We start from the raw sequence: 24,082 nt of genomic DNA, 5'->3' as shown, positions 1-24,082 counted from the left end.
GTAAGTCAACTTTCCAAAATAAAGGATGGTTTTCTTATAATAGTTTTTTCACGGGAATTGTTCGATCATTTAAGCGGTATAGTCTGGATTATAAAACAATGTTTTTTAAAGTGTCTATACGTATACATAATCATTACTCATTACTGTATTTAAAAGGCGGTATCTTTTTGGATATGATCATTTTGCAAAGTTGAGCAGCCTCTTCAAGTCATAAAGTCGAATTATAAACTACTCTGTAGCATTACAATTATCGCTTTTATAGTTTAACAGCCATGCTCGCGGTCCCCATGCGTAACTAAAGTCACATTTCAACTGCAGTAACTTTTGAAGTATGAAGACCGTTCACCAAACGTTTTGATGATGCAAACGGTTTTTTGTGCTTAGAAAAAGTGGTTAACAATTCAGAGTACTTGGTACTCTACTATGGGAAAGCATAAAGCCGTCCCGTGAGCCTCACACTTAATGAGGACGTGTAGACAAAAATTACGCTGGGGGGGGGGGGGAGGGGGGTTGGTTAGAAAAATTGGTTAACAACTTAAAGTACTTGGTGCCCTATCTATGAGAGAGCTGAAAGCCGTCCCGTGGGCCTTACCAAATATGTAAGGCCCACGCGTGCGCGCGCGCGCGCGCGCGTGTGTGTGTGTGTGTGTGTGTGTGTGTGTGTGTGTGTGTGTGTGTGTGTGTGTGTGCGTGTGCGTGTGCGTGTGCGTGTGTGTGTGTGTGTGTGTGTGCGTGTGTGTGTGTGCGTGTGTGTGTGTGTGTGTGTGTGTGTGTGTGTTACAGAAGAGCCAAAGGCTTCATAACATTCCAGTAATCTATATGTACTTCGTAATCTATATGTACTTTTATATAGATGTACTTCGTTACATCTATATGTACCACGACAAACATCACTACGTTGCAGTGAAGACATTATTGCTCTAATATACACGATAATATACTGGCGTGTTTACTGATTAACGAGATTTTAGACCATAAACCACTCTGTAGCGTTGCAATTATTGCTATTAGAATATAACAGCTATTAGAATATGACAGCCTTACTTGTGTCCCCCGTGGGCCACTGAAGTCATATTTCACTGTATAGTAACGTTTGATAAAAACTGCATGGTATGAAGGCCGTCCACCAAACGTTTTGATGATGCTAACGGTTTCTTTTTTCTAACAACGATGGTAGCTGAATGATTGGTTCCACCAAAACTAAAAAATGACACTGAAGATAAACGAGATTCTGGGCTATTTTATGAGATCTTCCCAGACACAGCACACCGATTGTGACTCGCTGTGTCTCGTGTTTTTCGCGTAGCCCTGAAATCTCAGTTTATTGTTTATGCGTTGATTTCAACGCGTTTGCGTAGACAAAAAGGCCGCCTCCAAATTTGCCGGTCATTTTGTGTCATTCTGAACAAAAGGAGAGTGAATCTATTTCGTCATGCACAGATCAAACAAGACACGGTGCCCGTGATTCCTGTACACGGTCGGACAATTTTAGTGCGCGATCTTGATACTTAAAAACCTCATTATTAACTCCAAATAAAGCAGCTTCCAGCAAATGGGAAATGCTCGCGTGTGCTCAGCCGACGAACATATTCGATAAACTTTATGCATGCTCTGCAAAGTAGCAAGCGCTAATTGTTGCGCATATAAGCGGGGCTCGCGCGTTTTGCGTATTTACTATAGCATGCGGTGTCGGCTGTTGCTGACGGGTCACTGGTTAGCGGCAAGTAAGAGATCGATGGCCACGAATTATGTCACTAAGGAAAAAAAAACGCGTATTGCTGCTCGAGTTTCTGCGTCTGTACGAGCACTGGGCAGATAGAAATGGATCCCGTACTGCACTGTCGAGTAGCGAAACAAAGACATGTACGAGGAGCGGAAGACGTGATTGCATGCACAACACGAAAAGGAGATCGCGTAAACCATTCAAAGGCCTCACTTTATTACCAATAATATGCACACCTCATTGCGGCTCAACTTGCCTCAAAGGATTACAGCAAGGATGTCGCCTTGTTGTATTACGAGAGTGTAACATCTGCCAAACTTTAGGGAGGGGGGGGGGGGGGGATGTGGCGTGAAGGTTGTTAGAGCGTCTATACGATGGTACGAATCCTATGCGCTGTAACATTAGTACTTGCAAATATCTGTACTTGTTGTTGGGCAATAGTTTGTAATATGTCATGTGGAGAATTATGCATGATTTGACACTCCTTCATTCGTACGCGCACATTCACCCATGCGAGTGTGGTTAGTGTCGGGTGTTCCGTGTTTTCTTGTGTTCGTGAATGTGCGCGTGCCAACGTCGGAGTGCCTCTAGTTGCGCCTAATTTTCAATACGGCACTCATCAAACTCGCGGGTAATGGCCACAAGAGCGCTAACGGGTATTTATGTAGGTTGATTATGTGGTAAGCACACCGATACGTGCCATGATGATGCCAGGTAGTTTGTAGTCGCAATTCATGACCAATGCGTGTTTCCAGTGGTGTGGATCAAGAGGGAGGGGGTCAGGGGGGGTCCTGACCCCCCTTGTGCCTAGGCTGGAAGGGGGACACTCCTTTACGTTCAGTTTCATCATATACTTTAATTACTTGGCCGATTAGTATAGCGCATTCAATTTTTTTTTCTAAAAAGCTCATGATTATTTATTAGCGTGTTCGATACCGCTCAGCCGTATAAGACTACGGAAATCCCAAAAGTCGCTCGATTTAATCGTAAAAGGCTGAATAGGAAAATGCAATTACTCGAGCTTTGACCCCACGCTCGTTTTTTTATTTAGCCTGAATGGTTCTGCATTCATTTTCAATAAAATTGTTCTCTCTGACTTTCTCTCTCTACTTTATTCTTTATTCAATGATTACCCCGCTTAGCCCGAAGGCGCTGCAGCAGGGGATGCAGCGCCTTCGGGCTGCATCCCCTGCTGCAGCGCCTTCGGACAATTTAGTAAGACTATAAAGCACGATCTAACTATCATGTAAAGAAAAATACAATTACCCATATTGAAAGAACAAAATGGCCACCATGGTGCAATTCGTGTCTCCGCTGGTGATTCTTTTGGATTTACGCCCCTGCGTGCTCCCGCAGGTCTGCTCAAGCAAGGAAGGCTACCAGGCGCCTGTGCATGTGGACGGAGCGCTCAGCACCTACCGGACAAACCAGAACGCCTGGCAGACGTATGACGAAGAGGAAACACTTCGCGAAAAGGTGGACGAGGAATGCGATAGCGCGTAGAAAGGTTCTTTCGTGATCTTTACGCAAAGAGCTGGTTCATATATAGGGCTAAGTAGAGGTGACGGTATGTTACTTGCTAAGCGGTTTGCGAACTTCGCAATAAGATCCAGATTCGACTAGTTTCTGTGGTGAGCTTAAACGTAACACCAGTTTTTGAACTGTGTTCCCAATGTTGACCACACTCTAGTACCCTTTACCGTCTCTGTATAGCTTAACTGGGTACCGATTTGGACGAGTTGGAATTGCAATCACGGCGGATCACTGGCACTGGTGCGAAAATTGCATGAACGTAGAATTGCGGACATAGCACCGTCTTTGTTGCGTGAAGACAGAGTTGAAAGCAATACGATCGAGTTCCCCGGTCGTGCTATCGATGTGTCATCCAGACAGCGTCATGCCTGGTGCACAGCTGCTGTTGCTTCAGTGCCAAGTCTGCATTTACTTTCTGTGTTAAAATATGCTCTCAAGTGTCTAATGCAAACAGTGTTGGCGCCTTCCGACATCAATACACACGAAACGGTTATGTGTGCTGCTCCGGCAATGATCGGTGACGATTGGTATAAATTTAATCGGTGATGAACACGCATAATATTAAAAAAACTGTGCTACAGTTCACTGCAAGGTGGTTCATTGTATGGTTACTATCTTGGTAATCATCGCCGGCAGGCGGTACACAATGGATTCTTTGTGTGGGCGGGCGTTGGCACACTCAAGCTACGTCGCAACGTCATGAATATAATTTGACTCGCCTTCAGGGTCTCATTCAATCAGTTCAAGTTTTAAGACCAATCACGAAGCCCTTCCCATCCCACTGTACATTTCTTCACATGCAAACAAAGCACACACACGCTAACACTTAATATGTCGTCTCTGAAATGAAGACGTTGAAGGGGGCTTCACCGTACAATCTCTCTTATTGCGGAGAAACGAAGCCTGAGGCACGTCTTTCACAATTAAACACGCTTCGAGAGAAGGCTATTCGGGCGCGTAGGACATCTCCGGACAGCCTTTTTGTAGCGGTAATCTTAAGCACACGCATCTGTCAATTATTTTGTCTTCACGCAGGTGGAACGTGCGGTGACGTTGTACCCTCGTCTGTGCGTGGCTGCATTCTATCTCGAGTACGAGGACTCCATGGGCCTCTGCCGACCCAAGTTCGCGCGGCTATCTGAAATAGCCCAAACGCTCAAAAGAGGCGAGTGCTCTTTAAACGTTTTCTTTTTACTGTGCGTATACGGTTAACCTAGAGGAATATGAATGGGGTGGAGCACATTTGGCAAGCACTCTCAAATTATGACAGGTAGATTGCTACTATCCCTCAAGAGGGAGGTATATAACAGCTGTATCTTGCCGGTACTTAGCTACGGAGCAGAAACCTGGAGACTTAAAAAGAGGGTTCAGGTTAAACTGAGGACGCCGCAGCGAGCAATGGAAAGAAAAATGGTAGGTGTAACCTTAAGAGACAAGAAGAGAGAGGAGTGGATTAGGGGACAAACGGGGGTTAAGGATATCATAGTTGAAATCAAGAAGAAGAAATGAACATGGGCTGGGCATGTAGCACGTAGACAGGATAACCGCTGGTCTTTAAGGCTAACTAACTGGATTCCCAAAGAAGGCAAGCGGGTTAGGGGGAGACCGAAGATTAGGTGGGCAGATGAGATTAAGGTGTTTGCGGGTATAAATTGGCAGCAGCAAGCACAGGACCGGGTTAACTGGCGGAACATGGGAGAGGCCTTTGTCCTGCACTGGACGTAGTCAGGCTGATGGTGAGGATGATGATGACGATGACGATGATGATGATGATGGTGATGATACGGTTAACCACTTAAGTGGTGCATAGAACGAAGTTCTAAGTGTGTAAACGAATGACTCGTGTAAACCGAATTGCATCGTGCTGCATTTGTTCACGTTTGCTCTTTCGCTGTTTCCGCCATATCCCCCAGTTCCTGGCAAAATATGATTTTCCCAACAAAATCATTGAAAATTATGCTCGATGAAGTGTGTCCAAGGTCGCAGAAGTAACGCGCAACCACTTCATTCGGAGCTACGTTATTCAGTGCGATAATAACACTTTGCGCAGGCCCCGTCGAAAATCTGGTCGAGCTGAAGCCACCGATCAGGGACGCAGGTAAACACTGAATTCGCTACTTTCAGTAGTCGTCTCTGTAAGGCCTAACCACTACAGCGGGATCTAATATGCTTTCACTTGCTTTTTTACCAAATCCAGCAGCTATGGACTATGATCTGGATGTACTACATTCTACGTCTTGGAAGTGAGCTTTACTAAACGACAAAAATGCTATAATCGCTGTATTATAACTTTAAAACCAATCACGACGCTGTCGCATATCTGTTGTAGGTAGTTTATTTATTTATTTATTTATTTATTTATTTATTGTTTGTTTGTTTGTTTGTTTACTTGTTTGTTTATCTGTTTATTTATTTATTTACGACCGGTGTTGGATTGTGGTTGCGGGCATCGGCTGCTGACACAAGCAACGTGAATTCGATTCCTACCATGGCGATTGCATCTAGATGGAAAAGAAATGCCAGAAGCATGTGTGCTTAGATTTAGGTGCACGTTAAAGAGCTCAAAAGGTCAATGTTTTGGGGGCTATCTCCTGCACCATGCCTCATAATGATGTTGTGGTTTTCGCACGTAAAACCCCTGTAATTATTAGTTGTTTATTTCTTTTGATGAAGGGACCATAGAAGGTAGAAGTGGGCATTTTTAGGTTGTTTTCAATTTGCTGTTCCGGGGTGTTCAAGGCAGTCTGGGTCATTGCTCTCTGCCAACTAATTCCCGCTTTGCTGGTATACCCAACATACTTGTAACTATATACGTTATAGGGGAACACAATAAGCCACCACCTACGAAAGCAAATAAAAGGCTGAAAAAGGAACGAAAGTATGAGGCAAATAGTTCTCGCTCGCCTTTCTCTGCTTGTACATTTTCGCGTGTTATGCGTACGTGACACCAAAGTATATCGCAGTGCTTGATAAGAAATTAACTTCAGCGCAACTTCAGCGCAATTTCAGCGCAATTTACGTTTACGCTAATGTGTAAGATGAAGCGTGTTCATTTAGGGTGTAAGCATCCAGCCCGCTTTAGTAACTTCAAGATTTCGGCCTTTCTTTTTGTGAGCACAACCATCTGTATGAAAAAAAAAGGCGAAATGCTGTCCTTATGAAGAGCACAGAGCAGCCGTTAGCGTCACCACTAAACTCTGCTTGAAGTGCATATCAGCCAACTACACTAAGTGTGCCACTAAAGACATTTTGTTTCGTTTGCAGATTCTCGAGCTAGGCATGGTGGAGGTAAGGAGTTCTTCGTCTAACTTTGCAACCGAAAACAGTTAGAATTCTGTGTATTTGCATCGAGTCATGCGAAACACGTGCGCCTGCGGTGGTATGCGCAACACGTGCCTCACAGCTGTTCGTACGCTCTCACTTTAAGATCAATCGCAGGGTTGTTCACAGCGTTGTACACTGTGTTGAACTACTTTTCTCCATATATGGATATTGCAGTAAGACTATAAATCGACGCTGATATTATGTGGAGACGAATGTGAAGTGCGCACGTTTTATGAGCTTCGGTGGACATCTTGCGTGATCTGTTTGCGGAGATGCTCTACCGTTCGAGTTATTAACTTTTCAAAAACGAGGTATAAAAGTGTGTTCACCGGAAACTTACGCTCTTTACGGAGTGCCCGAACTGTCCATGTAGTACATAAAAAGTGATACATAAAGGGAGGGGGGGGGGGTCTACTTGAACCTTAACAGAGTATGATCCCGCCACCTTAGTAGTAATGTCACATGTGACGTCACCGGTTGCGTGGAACGTCTCTGTCAAGCATAACTGTGGCAGTAGGGATAGTGGCAAAATAGCCCAAACCGCAAAGGGGCATGCGTACATCGCTGATACCCTAGTGACAACGGTCAACCACTGACACTGCTAAAATGGCGAATGTTATGCAACGTCAGTCAGAGCCTTATCGTTCATTGAAATTTGATGGTGGGACCATGACGTCATGCGGAACGGTTGATAGTCACATGATTTGCACTGTTGAAGTGCAACTAGACTCTTCCCTTGGACCGCAGTACCACTGACAAGGACATGGGAAGAAACAACAAATATAAATGCAAGCGCTAATTTTTAATGACTAAGCTTTCGGTTTCGAACTTTGGACATTTACCGCAGTAATTAGTAGAGGTGTGTTTGACATCGAATTATTAACGAACGCTTTTTTCTTCCTCTTTTCTTTGTGGAACTTCCAGAGGACACGACTCCTAACCACGAGGAAGAGCGAAAAGTTCCCTGTAAGTACGTCCGACTGGAAAAGAAGGTGGTGCTCGAGATTTTGTAAAAGATGCTTTTTCTCAAAATTTCCTTCCACACGTTTGGGAGTGTTCAAATCGTTTGGGAGCGCTCAAATCAATATACTATGTCTTGGCGCATTGGGAAGGAAATTTCAAAATCTACTGACTGCAGCAGACAAGCAGAGTCAAAGTTTGATTTCTCAATTTCTGTACGAAAATGTCGCACTTCATGGAATGCAGAAACAACTTAGACGCCAATTATAAAACCTAATTTAAAAAAAAAACTGCAGCAGGTTTGCACAAATGAATAAGTTGTTTTTTGTGCAGACTTACAAGTTCGTAAACATTGGACTTCAGGTTTCTAAATGATGTCCTTTTTGTTTCAAAAAGCCTTCTTGCACTCCAAGTTTCATTGTAAAAAAAAAACTGGCTTCGCTTGGTGAAACATTACGGCCATATTGACAAGGGTGTCTTGAAGGGCCTGTTGGTACGATGTTGGCAAGATAGTCGTTGTTGCTGTTGTTGTCACGTAAGAAATGACTTTCGCAGCACACAACCTCATCTGCGTGATGACGGAGAAGACGAGCGCGAAGGAGCAGTTCCCCACCAAAGCGTGCGACTTCGTGGTCTTCATGGACCTCACCTACAACGGCCAAGAGGACAAGCTCGTGCCGAAGACCAACGGTTGGTAGTAGTCTTTAGTAGTCTTTACAGCTTTCGCGTCGAGTATTTATTCACCACGCAAGCTAGCCGAAATTTCGGCGAATCACCCGCGCATTAAGGATGTTACATTTGCGTTTGGCCTCGGTTGATTTTCAATAGCGAAAGCCTTAGAAGCTTCATCAAATCGTCGGTGTCGCGCGTCGTCGGCATCAACATAGGGGAGGCGAGAAATCTTCGTGAGGTGACGTCAGCATATAACGTCACCATGACGTCACGCATTTCCAAAACGAGTGGTGTGTTTCGTTTGGCCGAGTTGGGCTCCCAGCCGGGACAATAAGACGCCGTAAGAAGGAACAACGTGCCCCACCGTGGTGGTCCATGTGTGTGGCTAAGGTACTCGGCTGCTGACCCGCAGGTCGCGGGTTCGAATCCCGGCGTCGGCGGCTGCATTTCTGATGGAGGCGGAAATGTTGTAGGCCCGTGTGCTCAGATTTGGGTGCACGTTAATGAACCCCAGGTGGTCGAAATTTCCGGAGCCCTCCACTACGGCGTCTCTCATAATCATAAGGTGGTTTGGGGACGTTAAACCCCACATATCAATCAATCATCAGAAGGAACAACGTACGTTTAAATGCGCCATGCTTGCCGAAAGAAGGCGTACGAAAGAATAGTCCCACAGCGTGGTCCGCAGTCGTTTACAAAGGAACGTCGTGAACAAAATGGAGAAGGAGAACACATCAAGTGATACGCGCGACAACAGATTATCTCCCGGAGCAGATGAGCCAGAATTGGGCACTGGCTGATAAGCGGTGCGCAAACGCAACAGGTGTCAAAACGTAATAATGGCGACACTGTGACGTCACGTGGCGTAACTCCAGACAATGAGGTCCTCGCATGACTCCCTTGGTCAAAGGCGGGTCGATCACGGAGTCCGTGTAGAACTAGGTGACGTGCCTCTGATTTCGGAGGCAGCTCAAAATCACCTTGGGTGCAGAGAGGTTTCTGAGGTTGGCGAGGCAGCATCGATGCGTCGCCTGAAAAGAAAAATAGAGTGGCTTTTGCAATCCAGTCGTCTCACGTGAACGTGTTGAAGACCCTGTATTAATGAAAAAAACGAGCCCTTAAATTTCAACTTCTTTCCTTTATTCATAGAGGCACTGCGTATTTTTTACAGTCGACACGTGGAGGAATTCAACGTTGAGTTTGTTGATGGTTGGACCATAACATCACCGTTAACAGCGCAACCTGACTTCGTGCTTCCCTTTTTCGTCTCGCCGCTCATTATGGTACTAACGTCCAAACACCGACTCGTCCTACATTCAACTTATATAACGTGAATGAGACCTTACGAATAAAAATGATATTATGCACCCGTGAGCTTGCCAATAGTGCCATGGCCTCATTTGAGATGCAATGCACAATTTGAATTTATTTTACAAAATTGTATTTCTCTTTTATAGAGATAAATTTCTCAAAATGCCTATTGGTGGCTCGCCCTAGACAGAATCAAAGGAATATCAATGCTCGGAGTAATTAGAAATCGTTGCATAGGCGATGTCGCAGAGGTAGATACAGAATTTGTTCGATTTGAGGGAAAGGAGGGTGGTGAATGAGAAGCCTGATTTCGAAAGCTGACTACTACGACCTTGTAGGTCCTGTTTTTGGGAACATACATTTAAAGAAGAAACGGCGGGGGGGGGGGGGGGGGTCACGACATATAGAGTCACGACATCCCGACCCTCCCTTCCCTCTTCCTCTCTATTCTCTCGTGGCGCCCTGTATATAATTAGCTGGGCGTCACCACACTAAAGCTATTCGACAATGTTCCGTAAACTACCGTTACTTGTTACTTAAACGATCTAAACGTTCAGGTAGTCAGGTGCGTAAACTGGTTCGCAATACTTGGGGCCCATGCGATTTTTTTTTTTTTTTACTAATTTGCCCTCACGCTGCCAATTGCCAACTTCCCGGTTAGCTCGATTGGTAAGGCAATTACCTCGAAAAAAACGTTGGTCCCGGGTTCGACAAACTGACCAGGCCGAGTTTATCTTCACTTAAAAGCTTTCGTTTCTGAGCAAGACGTGTGGATTTACGTGTGCCTTCGTGCTACAAAAGTCTGGTCCTCCCTTCTCTTAAAGGCCTCCCCTTCAGGGTGGGAGGGGGGAACATATACAGTACTTCTAGGCGAAGGTAAAGCGGCGCTTTAGGCGAAGGTTTATTGCAGCGCCCCCTTCTCTATTTAGTCTTTGCATCAGGCCGTCGTCGCATCTTCCCCCTTTCAAGTTACTAGGGGGGGGGGGGGCAAAAACCTAACTCATGCCCCTCCCCCATCCTCTCTACCAATGCGCATGCCTTTGGTTGTCATGACAACCGAGGACGCTCGCCTCGCGTCGCTGCCTTTTAGGTTCGGGTTTCGAGCTGTTCAGCGCAATGGCCGCCAACGGGACGGGCAACCACCTGGTGGCCGTCAGTCAGGAGGACATTCGGGAGTGCGTCGACAAGTGGAAGGACCCGCTGGCGCTGTCGCACTTCGTCATCACCACCTCGTCGTGGATCACCAAGAACAAGTTCGACGGGCTCGCCTTCCTTGGCCTCGTCGTCGCCAGCGACCGCTTCCCCACTCTGCTCAAGATGCTCCAGGTGAGACACTAAACAGAAACAATTAAACTCTAATCTCATTAATCTCACCATCAGAGGTTTATTATCGCAGAAGAAAAAAATAAATTTCAGACGTCTCTAATTTGGACTACCAGTCAAAATCTCGGACATTATAACACGTTTTCAGACGAGTCGGCGCATTGTATCAAGATCTATACATGTATCCAACATGAACTAGCGCAGGAAATGGCGAAGAAGACTGGAAAGCGGCCCACTAATGATTTCCTGTCCAGCCGGTAGTCTTGCCACTGTCCTCTTCTGCAGCGTTTCACTACACTTTCATCGTATTTCCGCCATACTGGCTCAACGAAATTTCCTGAAACTCTTTATATTAACATGTTAAGTCACTTGTTTTATTAAAAGACAAAACACTACATTTTAACAACTGGCAACTATGTGGTATCTATAGTGTATGACGGCTCCGGCACGGTAGTCTAGTGACTAAGGTACTCGGTTGCTGACCCGCAGGTCGCGGGATCGAATCCCGGCTGTGGCGGCTGAATTTCCGATGGAGGCGGAAATGTTGTAGACCCGTGTACTAAGATTTGGGCGCACGTTAATTAACCCCAGGTGGTCTAAATTTCCGGAGCCCTCCACTACGGCGTCTCTCATAATCATATGGTGGTTTTTGGACGTTAAACCCCACAAATCAATCAATCTAGTATACGACGTCCATTTTAACTGTGTGTGTGTGTGTGTGTGTGTGTGTGTGTGTGTGTGTGTGTGTGTGTGTGTGTGTGTGTGTGTGTGTGTGTGTGTGTGTGTGTGTGTGTGTGTGTGTGCGTGTGTGTGTGCGTGTGTGTGTGTGTGTGTGCGTACGTGCATGTGTGTGTGTGCGTGTGTGTATATGTGAGAGAGATATTCACCATTCACGATGACAGAACACCCCTTAATGAGCTGTAATAACAAATACCCCATTTTTTTGCGTACAACCTACCAGTAAGATAAGAAAATCCGAGCGATAGTGAATATGTGAATTATGCGCGAATTTTTCTGTGAATTGTTTTCACGGAACTTCTTTACAATTATAAAAGAAACTTACATGCATGGTACACAAGCATCGTAACTGTGTGCAATGGATACTGCACACATGCATGAATGCACAAGGGACTGGACGCATTCGTGTATGTCTCGTATTTTTTTTTTCGCGCTGACATGGTGCGTAAGTATTCGAATGACCGCTTAGGCCGTATTTCTTCGCTTTCAGATAAAACAGACCTTCGTATACTATGCGGTAGCCGCGTAGTTGTCAGTTACGATAAACAGTTCGTATACCAATGGTTCATATAACAAAACATCCGTTTCCGCTGCGTGTTATAAGCTGAATGGACTGGAACGAACTCCAAACAGAGTACACGAACTATAGGCTTGCGTGCATATATAGTAACACGCGAAGTTCAAGCTCTCACCCATAATAAATACAATACAAGTTTTTCAGAAAGGACTAGAAAAACAACAAAAAACAATCAGTTTGGAGAATAGAAAGTATCATTGATTGTCTTATACCGTTATTGCCAAGTAAAGCCATGCTGCGCGGACGTTTGAGGCTTTCGTGTTACATATCGACGAATGACACGTCCACTTCAAGGCACCTCTCCATGTGGTAAGATTGCGAAAAGGGAAAGCATAGAGGGGGTGTATAGCGCCCTAGTTTTCGACGACGTAAACCGGAGAGCACGCGACTGCTAGTGAAGAAAATAAAGGCGGTGCTTGGCTGTGTCACATGAAGCCACAACTCACTGTCCCTGCAAGCGTCCATTATGCTTCAGCCATCTCTCTCCTTCACTTAGGTAGCATAAGCCTGCAAAGGAAAAGCAATTGAATGTGTGTGTGTGTGTGTTGGGGGGGGGGGGGTGACCATGCCCCTAATCACGTAAGAAAGTGCCAAGTCGGCCCTGTGTCTACAAGGTCGAACCTCCTTGGTCAATCTTCGATCTGCATGTATATGGTCATGCACGTTCTTTATCATATAGACGTGGGCCAGAAACCTGATGTTACGTTCGAAGTACGACTCTCTTGCCAAGTTTACCACCAAAAAGCCACACCCCACAAGCAGTACGTCAGTGCTTCATTTTCATTATTGCATATACATTACTAAGTTTCTTGTCTTTTACGATGGTTAGAGATGTGAATATGCAATAATAAACAGGGACAGCATATTGCTCTTCCATAGTAGAGTACCTTGTACTCTAAATCATAGAATACTTGTTATAAACAAGCTCTGAGCCTTTTCTTTGCTCTTTCTGGTTGGGTGCACCTGCAGTTATGCGACTAAACGGCCCCTCTCCAGGTTTGATTTGGGGCGTATTCCTGCTTCTCTACATTAGTGTACCCACTATTCTAAATCACTAAACGCTTTTTCTGAACATACTGGAGAGGTGTATAGTGTACCAGCTTCAATAAAATTTGCCCCCCCCCCCCTTTTCTTCAAACGGAGAACGCTGCGCACGCCGTTACTTCCTAGTAGTCTCTCAGATAGTCAGGTTTACTTACTGCTTCGTAAAATTGGCAGTACCTTTTAAGAAAACCAATGCTCGCTCTCACTTTCGGTGCAGAAATTCCACGAGTCATTCAAGGAGAACCGGCCGCGGTCACTCCTGCTCATGTTCGGCATCCAGGTGCACAACTACAAGGCACCACCGGCTGACTTGCTCCAGAATCTGCAGAAGATCGTCAAGTAAGACATGTACAGTTGCCACACGAGCGAGGACCAAACGGGGTGTAGGAGCACCTGTACTGATCCTTATAAGGCACTTGTTTCATGAAATGGCTTGTTGTTACAGGGTAGTCGACTACACTATCTTGGAGACGCACCATTCGCGGCCTTCGACCACGTGCAACGCGCTTCTCCCCACGTCATTCAGGGAGTACAGTGACCTGGCCGACAATCTGCCTGTGGTATGTATCCTGAGACGCTATTTCATCGAGCCTTTCTCTTGTTGTTGTTATGTAGGGTTTAACGTCCCAAAACCACTATATGATTATGAGAGACGCGGCCGAGCCTTTCTCTGTGTACCAAGAAAGAGAGAGAGGGGAGGGGGGTTAAAGGTTTATTAGTACTTCCTACCAGTAACAAAAGTGGGTATGGCCCTTCGTCCAGAGCTCCTGGTCCAGGGTTGTCAATCGGCTTCCCAAGACCTGATCCGAGAGTCGCGCCTCCCACGACCAATGTGGCAACGTGTGTTCTTTTATGAACGTCGAGTTTGCCGCAACAGGACGCGATTGACAGCAGTATGTAATGGGTGTCCGTTTCAGTATACCTCCGCACCAGGGGCACTCATCGCAATATTCGGAGCGGTGTAATTTAGAAATTGTGTGTAGGTTTGACGGTGCACCGAGTAACACCGTTATAACCAAGGATATGCATGAACGGAAAACTTAGCAGAAAACTATAGCAGACATAATCCTTAACACATTGAAGAAACTCGTACGACTTCCTTCCATTACCTTTTACCTGAATCATGCATGCAAGATGAAGGAAATACCGTTGACGTAACAAAAAAAAAATCATATGTGTGGCACAGAACGCGTAAGGATAGTATAGCACATGATGCTACATCGCATTTACTTCATTACTGATTTATAAAGAAGTGTCAACACCTTTTTAGTGAGATGTGTTTTCGAGAATAAGGAGGCAAACTGCTTTTGTCACGTACATATAACCAGAGCCATTGGATGGCGTAGCACAGAGAATATAGACTATTTTACCTGAGAGACGTTGGCGCCGTCCTCTTAGACCGCCAAGCCGATGTTTTCTTAATTTTTGTATATCGCGACGTGAATGAACAATGCCATGAAACGTCGTATGCACCCGGAACCAATCCACTTTCATGTGTATGCGTCTATACAGTAACAGTGTTCGTAAAAGATCCGAAACACAAAGGTTAACAGCCCAGCAGAGTGCCTGCCACTCAAACGTATCCGTAGTATATTCTATAATGTACGTTAATGGACGCAGGTGACGGCACTCGACTGGACCAATCAGCTTCAGAAGGGCGTGGAGCCGACGCCCAACCTGTGCTTCTCGCTCAACTTGGCTTCTCTGCACTACACGCTCAAGACGACCACCACCAACGTGGGCGCGCCCTGCGACAGCGAAGAGTTCATACCCTACAACAAGGCGCGTACATTAACAAATATATCCTGAACGAGAAGCGAGGTTCGGTTACTCTAGGGCCACCTAAACTTTGGGTCATCAGATACATTTTCGGAGCCTAATGCAGGTAAAATTACAAGCCCAATGCAACTATTTCGATTTCAGTACTGCGTTACAGGAAATATAGTCACTTCGGTACAATGTTACTGGTAATATCGTAATATAGTTTCGCCGCAAGAGCGATGAAGTGAATGCGATCACAATAAATTGGAATGTCGTAATACGTAGGGCTATAGAAGCTTACTCATTTAGAAAAACGCGGCCGCGGCCGCGACCGAAGTCACTTTCGCGCTGTCAATGGCTTCGAACTGAAGTTCTCGATGAGAGCAAAACATGTACGAAGGTATGCCCCGTCCACTGCATCCATATAAAGATACCCGTGCCACCGCGCGCCAGCACAGCCGCACGGTCATAGAACGCATGCACTTCTCGGTAAAGGTATGCAGCGTTCCCCCGGATCTCATTCTCATACGTACCTGCCCGACGGAGACGGCCGCCTCGTTTCACGCGGGTACCCGTAGCAGCGCTCGCGCGATTTCAGTCGGACATTAAAGAATGCGAAGTTTGGGGTGGTGTTGCGATTTTTTTAAAGACGAGTCTTTCTTAGGTACCTTCGACGCAAAAATTTTTGTCTGTCTGTCTGTATATTTGTCTGTTTGTCTGCCCTTAAAGGTACTCTAAACGGCACCAAAGTGGCCAAACGATACTCCAAACGGCTGACCCCATCCGCAACGCCCACCAATATCTCTCAAAAATCAGCGTTCATACTTGTGTGATTGTCAATTTAAAAGCAATTATTGCGCATATATTAGGCACTATAACAACACGTCAATATTCTGTATGTGTGTCTCTTATTAGAAAAGGCATACATTAGTAATTATAAGGACCGTAGCGTTTATCACATTGCGCTGACCATGCAGGCAACGCTTGCGCGAAAAGGCAAGTGTTTCCAACGCTTTGCTGAGACGACACGGTAGTGGCACCTACCAGTTGCCTTGCGTTCTACATTTTATCACCTCAGAGACGGGCGCGCATGCTGAGTGCTTCGTTTTCCAAAATAACTGCCAGATAGCGCTCATGTCTCACGTGTGACGTGACTTGATGCTCTCGTTCGCCTCCACTGCACGCTCGAGGCAACTCTAGAATACCATTCATTAATTTTTTTGCGCAGAACATCAAATAAACGTTTTGTTCACTCTCTCCAGACGCAAGACTCTCGTCTTTCGACGACATTTGGAGTGTAACATGCAGATACGAGGCCAATTTTTTTATTTATACGTAACATCACGGTGACGGCAAAAATGCTTCTGGGGCGTTCATGCAATTGCTATAAGAATAAAACGAGCTGGGAGATTTAGTTGCTCATCGGCTGTGATACAATGCTTTTAGATGGTACGCACATCAAGTTTCTTGTCCACCTTTGTTCGACTCATAAAAAAAAAAAAACGCGCGCTTGTTCATAATGGGCTGATGAGATATGCCGTAGTGGGGGGCTCAGAGTTACGTAAGCATTGACTAAAAACGGATGTACGACTCCGTGCGTCATACTATTTTTCGCAATGTCCAACGTTGTCTTGACGCGAAGCTAGCCAGTTTGACAGCATGATGTAACACCGAAAATCGGTCGTCGCAGAATCACATCGCATACAGCGGAACAAAGCGACGCGATACATGTGCGTAGATTCTACATTAGTTGGCCAGCGGAAACTATTTCTTTAACTTCCTCTAAGGCTTTAAGCTTACAGCACCTAGCGAGACCTTAGTTTCTTGATTAAGCATACGATATCATCAAAGGCATATTCAGGGCACTGCCCGCGTAATGACCATACAACTGACGTAAAATCATAAGAGGAGTTTGTGTTGGGCTAGTTGGTGTACGTTCATAATTGATTTAAGGAGCAAAAATAGACACAAACAAAGAGAAGACGTGCGACAAGCACTCAGTTATTGCGTTTGTGTCTATTTTCCCACACTAAATTTGATTACGATGAATAATCGCCAACGCTAAGCAGCGTTTCGCGACGAAGTGCTCAGTTTAACGGCAGAAGCATGCACTTTAGCCGGTTTGTAACTTATCTGTGTGCGACGCCGGTTTGCGTGCAGACCTGCATCAGAACCGACTGGGTGGGCCCCATCCAGGATGAGCGGGCCATCGCGGCTTACCACTTCCGCAACAACGAGTGGCAGTCCTTCCTCACGCCCGACAGCATCACCAAGATGGTAATAGCGATTCATGTGTCCGGGCAAAAAAAAAGCTGATGTAAACTGGAAACTGATGTACAGTGTCAATTTTTATGAAAGGAAACACGGCGAAGCGCGGCCTGCGCGCTCCGACAGCTGCTGGCAGCGCGTTCAAGCGGGAGCGATAGCAACCACAGTCTCTTCTCACGTCATCTAGCGGCGAGCAAAACAAGATGTCAGCGCTGATGGGGAACCGCTGGAAAGATCGCGACCCTCTACCCCTCCAAGGCGATTACCGGCTCTCGCGTAATCACCTTCAAGGAAGAGGGTGTCGCAATCTTGCTGCTGGTTCCATATCAGCAACGAATGGTTGTTTTGCTCACCGCGAGATGACGCGAGAAGAGACTGTGGTTGCTATCGCTCCCGCTTGAACGCGCTGCCAGCAGCTGTCGGAGCGCGCAGGCCTCTGTCGCCGTGTCTTCTTTCATAAAAATTGACACTGTACATCATACACAACGTGAAGCTAAAAGTTAAATGCAGGGTAACTGTACTGAATGCAAATGGAACATCAGTTTTTTTTTTCTTTTTTAGTGTAGCGACTGGTATGAGCAATCGCTCAAAGTAATTACGTCATGTCGTGACGCATCTTGTTTCTAAAGATAATGTTGACACTTGTCTACGCGTTCGAGTCAGAATTACGCCGATATGACCCGGACAGAAGACGGTGGAGGTGACAGCATGTGCATAAATTAGCCCTAAATTTTCCTGTTTCAATCCGAGAAGATTGTACACGCAACCAACGTTTTAACTACGTTATCTGGCAGCACAATAAAGTTACCACCCATCCATCGATCCACTACGTTTATCACGCACACACACACTCACGTGCACAACCACGCTCGAGCATGTATGACGGTAAGTCAGATTACTCCCTCATACACCGCCACCTTGAGTGCTTCGTTGTCTGTCTGTGAAGGGTGCGCAATCAAACGGGTCATTTGCCTCTTCTTGAAACAGATGCGACTGGCCCTGAAGGTAAACCCGAGCGTGTGCGTAGCGGCCTACTACGTGGACTACGAAGATTACCAGGGCGTGTGCAAGGTCAACCAGACATTCCCACGGCTCACGGCAGTGCGACACGTTCTCGATCAAGTCAGGGCACGCTGACCGCCATCCGTCGCTCAACTGCGCATCATCGTTCATCCCTGGCAGTCACTTGAAATGAAGATGCTTGCATGTCTTTCCCGGCCCATAAGACTCATCGCTGTCTTGTTCTTTTCCTTCAAGCAACGCTTGTTATGAGCTTCAGGTTATGGCGGTGGCGTAGCCGTAGGCGAAAGTTGCGGCTCAGTCCAAAGCGTATATACGAAATGTCATCTTGGAAGGTTCGCTGACCACATTCATAGCTGTATGCGCTCACAATTGTGCTTGCCTGCAGCTCGTTGTTAGTACATAGCGAGGGAGTTCCAGTCAACTACTGAGACGAGGACACAAGGGTACTCACCTTGTGTCCTCGTCTCAGTAGTTGACTGGATGGAATCCCTTCGCTAGTTCTGTGCCCCATTTTCCTAAAGCCGATGCACTCTCGATCGCGAATTTTTCGGAGATCAGCGGTTTTTAATATGGCCACCTGATCTTTTATTGAGATCAATTTTTGCAATTTCACGTTGACATGTTTCATCGTTGATCGGGTACGAACGCACGACATCGCGTTCCGGCGCTAAAACGTGTCATTAGACAAAAATTCGAACTGCATTGTGCTACGCAAACAAACAAAAGTACTTGGTCAAGCGCGCACACGCCAAGTTTCGGTTGGACCCATTTTTCCCGAATAAGGGTGGACACCTGAATTAAATGTTGGCGCACGGCTGGGAAAGTGTGCGCAGAGCAAGCACTGTGGTAGTGCTTTTACGCACGCTCCCCCGTTGACGCACAGCTGAGGTGTGCGCAGAGCAAACACACACGGTAGCACTGCAGAGCACGTTTCCCCGTTTAGGACATGTATACAGTCTTGACCACTTCTCGAAGCTTGGCCCTCGCAAATGTTCTTATACGTTCGAAAATACTGCGTCCTGAATGATTATTAGCTGCCATGTGTTAACAGACCTGTAGCAGTGGCATGGTTCAAAACCGTTTTGCACAGCTCCGAAAGTGTCAAACAACTTTGGGCGGTCTATGGGAGCAGTCGAAGCGGCAACCAGGCAAGACTTGAACGTCCCAACGTAGGTTACTTGAGCCTGGATCACCGCACCCTGCAGAACGATCTGTAAAAGTTAACCAACAAACCAACGCCCCTGCCAGGATCGGGGTGAAATCTAATCCGAAGCTCTTCTTAGCCAGTTTTCTTTATCACTATAAGCGTAGTTTAAAGGCGTTGTAACCGACACTTTTCATTAAAATTCTATTGTGACCAGTATAGCTGTTTGTGGGGCCCTTCCAGCCCAGCGCACAAGTTCTGGAGCAAGAGCTTGTTCGGTGCCACTAACAATAAGAGAACAACAACAACAGCAGCTTGTTCGGAGCAGCGATTTTACTCGAACTGAACACACGTGCGTGATGCGTGTAGAGGCCACAACAAACGATTTCCGAAGGCCAGCACTAAGAAAGGGGAGAAGGCCAGCACTAAGAAAGGGGATCCCGACTACACTGTCCCTTTCCCACAGGATCGTGCACCGCGAGGCGACAAAGCGGCGCCATCCCTCCCTTTTTCTTCCGCGTACACGATACCAGTCGCGGGACGCTGCTCACACTGCCCTCTGTCTAAGCAGACTATCTGCAGTGACGGCAAAGAAAAGACGCCGTTTTCCCATCTCCCAGAGTACAAAGTGCCTCCGGTCGCCGCGACTCGTCCCATCTGACAACGGCATCGCGGAAGGCAAACTGCGTCCGAACGTCCATTGCAGAGCGCGAGCTTTCCACAAACTTGCATCGGTAGGACCACCACGTACGTCCCAGTGACTGCGCTTCTGAATCACCCCCTGTAAGTCGATGTAAATGTTTAGATGTGAATGCTGGGATTTCTTCTCTGTGTATAATCTCTTGCTCGCTTGTTGTTGATGCGATAGGCCTTCACTCGCTCCGAAGTGTGTCCCGGCAACGCCGACTAAATTTCAAGGCCGGAAGGCTGCCGCAGTGACGTCAGAGGTTGGGGGCCCAGTTGCCCAACTGAGCATGCTCAGTAAGACTTCTTTTCCACATCTTTTATTCGGCCCAATCAAGCCGCAGCAAGCCGCAGAGCGTTGGTTCTCCTAAAACGTGAACGAAACACAGGCTTTCCGCCGCGTTCGCGGCGTAACTGGGCCCCCACCCTCTGACGTCACTGCGGCAGCCTTTCGGCCTTGAAATTTAGTCGGCGTTGGTCCCGGTCGTGGCACGGGCGGAAAGAAAGTCAAGGCAAACGTTCAACACGGTGTCTCGAATCGACCCACCGCTAAACTGGAAAGGTTACAGCGCTGACGATCAGTGCCGTGTTTAGATTATTTATCCCAATGTTGGCAAAAACTTCTGGATCCCTCCACTACCAGCGCTACTATATCCACTACGGCGTCCCTCATAGTCACAAGGCGGTTTTGGCACCTAAAGGCCCCGCATATGATTAGGCCTAGCGTTTACGATCCGCCCCCGTGATATCTGCGAAAGCTAGCAATTTGCACACAATCGGCATAGAATGAACTGTTGTGCGCGTGCTCAGAACGTGGAACCACGAACGTGAAACGCACATTTCGCCCTTCCCTGGAAACAGGCTGAGCGGGAACGTGCGTCCAGTTGGTGTCACCTTCGTTTTGCAGCCAAGCTGACCGCGTCTCGGCAAGGCTCGAAACGTATGCAGTCCCTTGCACCGTCCCAAGATATGAAACATCTGCGCGGGGCTTAGCGAGAGCAACGCTCAGCGAAAGGTATCCGTTATATTAAATTTCTTAGTCGCATGATGTCGCGCATTCCCGCTGCTCATGCTCGCGTCTCTTGGCACATGCTCGTGCTGGTCCAGGAAGACATCCACAAAACTGTGGCTCCCCTCCCCCTCTCGCGCTTTGCAAGGCCGACCCAGGCAGCGTCTGCTAGTAAATAAATCGATCATTAGCCACTCTCTCTCTCTCTCGCTGCACAACCGTTCACTAAGGCACTGGATCGCGCGTTCGGAATTCTGTCAAGGTCGTCTTTACTTGGCTCTCGCTTGACGTTGAAGCCAACACTTCCCCGCCGCGGTGGTCTAGTTAAGATACTCGGCTGCTGATCCGCTGGTCGCGGGTTCGATTCCCGGCTGCGGCGGCTGCATTTCCGATGGAGGCGGAAATGTTGTAGGCCCGTGTGCTCAGATTTGGGTGCACGTTAAAGAAACCCAGGTGGTCGAAAGTTCCGGAGCCCTCCACTACGGCATCTCTCATATTCATATGGTGGTTTTGGGACGTTAAACCCCACAAATCAATCAAACACTTCTCCTTCATTCAATGGATAAGAATAATAAAGACGAAATAATAATTAAACACTCCCAAACCATACCCAATTACTCAACATTCACGCGATACCCCCCCCCCCCCTCTCTGCGATGCATTTAAGCAAGTTTCCTCCGCGAGAAGATGTGAGCGGCAATTTTTTTATTATTTATGCCACTCAAACACTGCGTCTCGCCTGTGTGCTCTGTGACCTTTCTAAAAGGCAATGCAAACTAGTCCATCAAGTCACACTAATGAGCTATAAGCTGAAGGGTGCGGGCTGATTCCGGGCCATGGCGGTCGCATTTCGTTCGCAAGTTTATGAAAACGTTCAGGGGCCACACCGAGTTGAAGGTCGAGATAGCACTTTCTTCCTCGCTTTCACGCCCACCCCTCCCCCTAGAAGCGCTACCTCCTCCTCGCTTCTTATTTCTGCATAAAACACGTGGCATATCGACATTAAACGTTCCGCCAGTCAGCATTTCGCACTTCTCGATTAAGCACAGTTATCTCTGCTTGTGCAGTCGCGAATTCACAAAAAAGAAGATAAATCAGTTGTTCCCTCACGAGAGTCACGCGAGACAAGGCTGAACGGGCATGCGAATGCATGATAAATCGAGGTAGGAGACAACTAACAAAAGATGTATCTGGTATATTGACCAATCGAGAGATTATTTTATCCGGACGTCACGTGAACGAACTGCTGGCGTCATAAATTGAGTCGCAAAAACTGGCAACGCAGAGAGTGAATAACATGCTAGGTCGTCGTATTTTCAGGGGCTGTTTAGGGGTCTTTAAAAAACCATAGGAGGTAAAATTTTCCCGCAGTCGGCCACAGTGGCGTAGGGGATAACACAGTGGACCCGTGCCACTCCCCCCCCCCCCCCAAAAAAAATATAAGGCACAAAATGACACTCGACCACATCTGCCTGCCCAGCCGCCATATCAGATCAAGGTGCCCCGCCTTGAAGGCGATTTATACCTATGCCCCTGGTCGCCCACTTTGGCGTGTCGATCATAAAGCCTGGTATTGCTGATATCGCCTGTATTCTTTTATCTAGTCTCTTTTCGTGTGTACGATCTGTGTACAGTTCCCTTGTTGAAACTGTTGTCGCGGTGCGTGACGTGATTGCGGCAACAATTTTCCGACCCCGATTGATGCTCCCACACATGTAGAACTTGTGATTTACGATCAGTAGTGACGCTTATTCGAACTTCCGGCCGAGCAGGCAATACAGGGTAAAATAAATAAGTGGCTAAATGATTGACTGGGCCATCGGTTACACGTTTGTTTATCGTATGTGAAACTCGACGTTTGTTTAGAGAGAAAGAATAAAATGAAAAGAGCGTTGTCTTCTGCCTGTCGTGGGGGCACGGCTCAGTGCCATGGGAGATGGGAAAGGAGAAGTAACGATGATAGGAAGAAGAGGCGATAGAAAGACGGAGAGAGTAGCGTGGCAAGGGGGTTTCTTGTCAGCGCACGAAAGCAAAGCGAGCGATGTTTGCAGGAGCACCAAACTCAAAACGCTCGCAGGGCCAATATGTTTGACCAGATTTCCCAGCCTACGCCCATTGCAGCAGGCGAGACCGGGAGTCGAATACGTGCTATCGGGCCAATAAGAACATGCGCGATGCCCACTAAGCTGCAACTGCAAGTGGAAAATAAGTGTGTTGCATTTTCGATGGAGGCGAAAATGCTGTAGGCCTGTGTGCTCAGATTTGGGTGCACGTTAAAGAACCCCAGGTGGTCGAAATTTCCGGAGCCCTCCTCTTCGCCGTCTCTCATAATCATATGGTGGTTTTGGTACGTTAAACCCCACATATCAATCAGTCAAAATAAGTGTGTATGTAAAAGTGACCCCGATTTGCCTGACGATGCTCTCTGTAACAGTGCTGTAACTGCAATATATAGTTACTGCATATGGCTCCACAACGTTACAATAAATTAAGTGTACTCTCAATTATGTACTGTATACATATCCTTACTGCATTTGTAGTGTAATATACGCACGCAGCAATTAAATATACATACGCAGAACCTTACGCAGTAAACCTAAATTATGCCACATCCACTTCACACTAAAGTAACGCTACATAGAACAACGATTTCTCTGGTATTCGTATTAATACATTCCAAGTGCGCTTTCGGAGCACATCTCCAAAAGCACCCTTGCCAGAACACGTTTGCTAAGGGAGAAAGACGCGCCAAGACGAAATGCAGCGGCTGGTGCCTCATCAAAGTTCCCACACATCCGCGACGTAATAGCGTTTAACAGCGCCTACAAAGGCCTACGCTATTCCTTATCGGTAAAAATAAATCACACCATTAAGGGATGCATGGGGCCAGGCACAATGCGTTGGAAGTGTTCGCAAACATTCTGAAGCCGATGTGTTCGAACACACACAAAAGAAAAAAATCAAGTGGTTCCTATGCATTCGATCGTC

The 24,082-nt window shown here is 46.8% G+C and overlaps 1 protein-coding gene across 3 annotated transcripts in view; it reads left to right on the top strand.

Annotated features, from left to right (window-relative positions):
- LOC142817706 (uncharacterized) overlaps window positions 1–18,447 on the top strand; it is a 53,893-nt gene extending 35,446 nt beyond the window's left edge. For all 3 annotated transcript variants that reach the window (XM_075895113.1, XM_075895114.1, XM_075895112.1), the window contains exons 24-35: window positions 3,080–3,199; window positions 4,292–4,421; window positions 5,307–5,354; window positions 6,521–6,544; window positions 7,505–7,546; window positions 8,096–8,230; window positions 10,614–10,849; window positions 13,423–13,544; window positions 13,651–13,765; window positions 14,826–14,987; window positions 17,127–17,243; window positions 18,222–18,447. In XM_075895113.1, the coding sequence (XP_075751228.1) occupies window positions 3,080–3,199; window positions 4,292–4,421; window positions 5,307–5,354; window positions 6,521–6,544; window positions 7,505–7,546; window positions 8,096–8,230; window positions 10,614–10,849; window positions 13,423–13,544; window positions 13,651–13,765; window positions 14,826–14,987; window positions 17,127–17,243; window positions 18,222–18,371 (1,401 nt within the window). In that variant the 3' untranslated portion in view covers window positions 18,372–18,447. The remainder of the gene's footprint in view (window positions 1–3,079; window positions 3,200–4,291; window positions 4,422–5,306; window positions 5,355–6,520; window positions 6,545–7,504; window positions 7,547–8,095; window positions 8,231–10,613; window positions 10,850–13,422; window positions 13,545–13,650; window positions 13,766–14,825; window positions 14,988–17,126; window positions 17,244–18,221) is intronic.
- Window positions 18,448–24,082: the final 5,635 nt, after the last annotated feature.

Source organism: Rhipicephalus microplus, chromosome 5, assembly GCF_043290135.1.
Source record: "Rhipicephalus microplus isolate Deutch F79 chromosome 5, USDA_Rmic, whole genome shotgun sequence".
Lineage (NCBI taxonomy): Eukaryota > Metazoa > Arthropoda > Arachnida > Ixodida > Ixodidae > Rhipicephalus > Rhipicephalus microplus.
The sequence above is the reverse complement of the archived record's forward strand: the minus strand, read 5'-3'. Positions and strand labels throughout refer to the sequence as shown.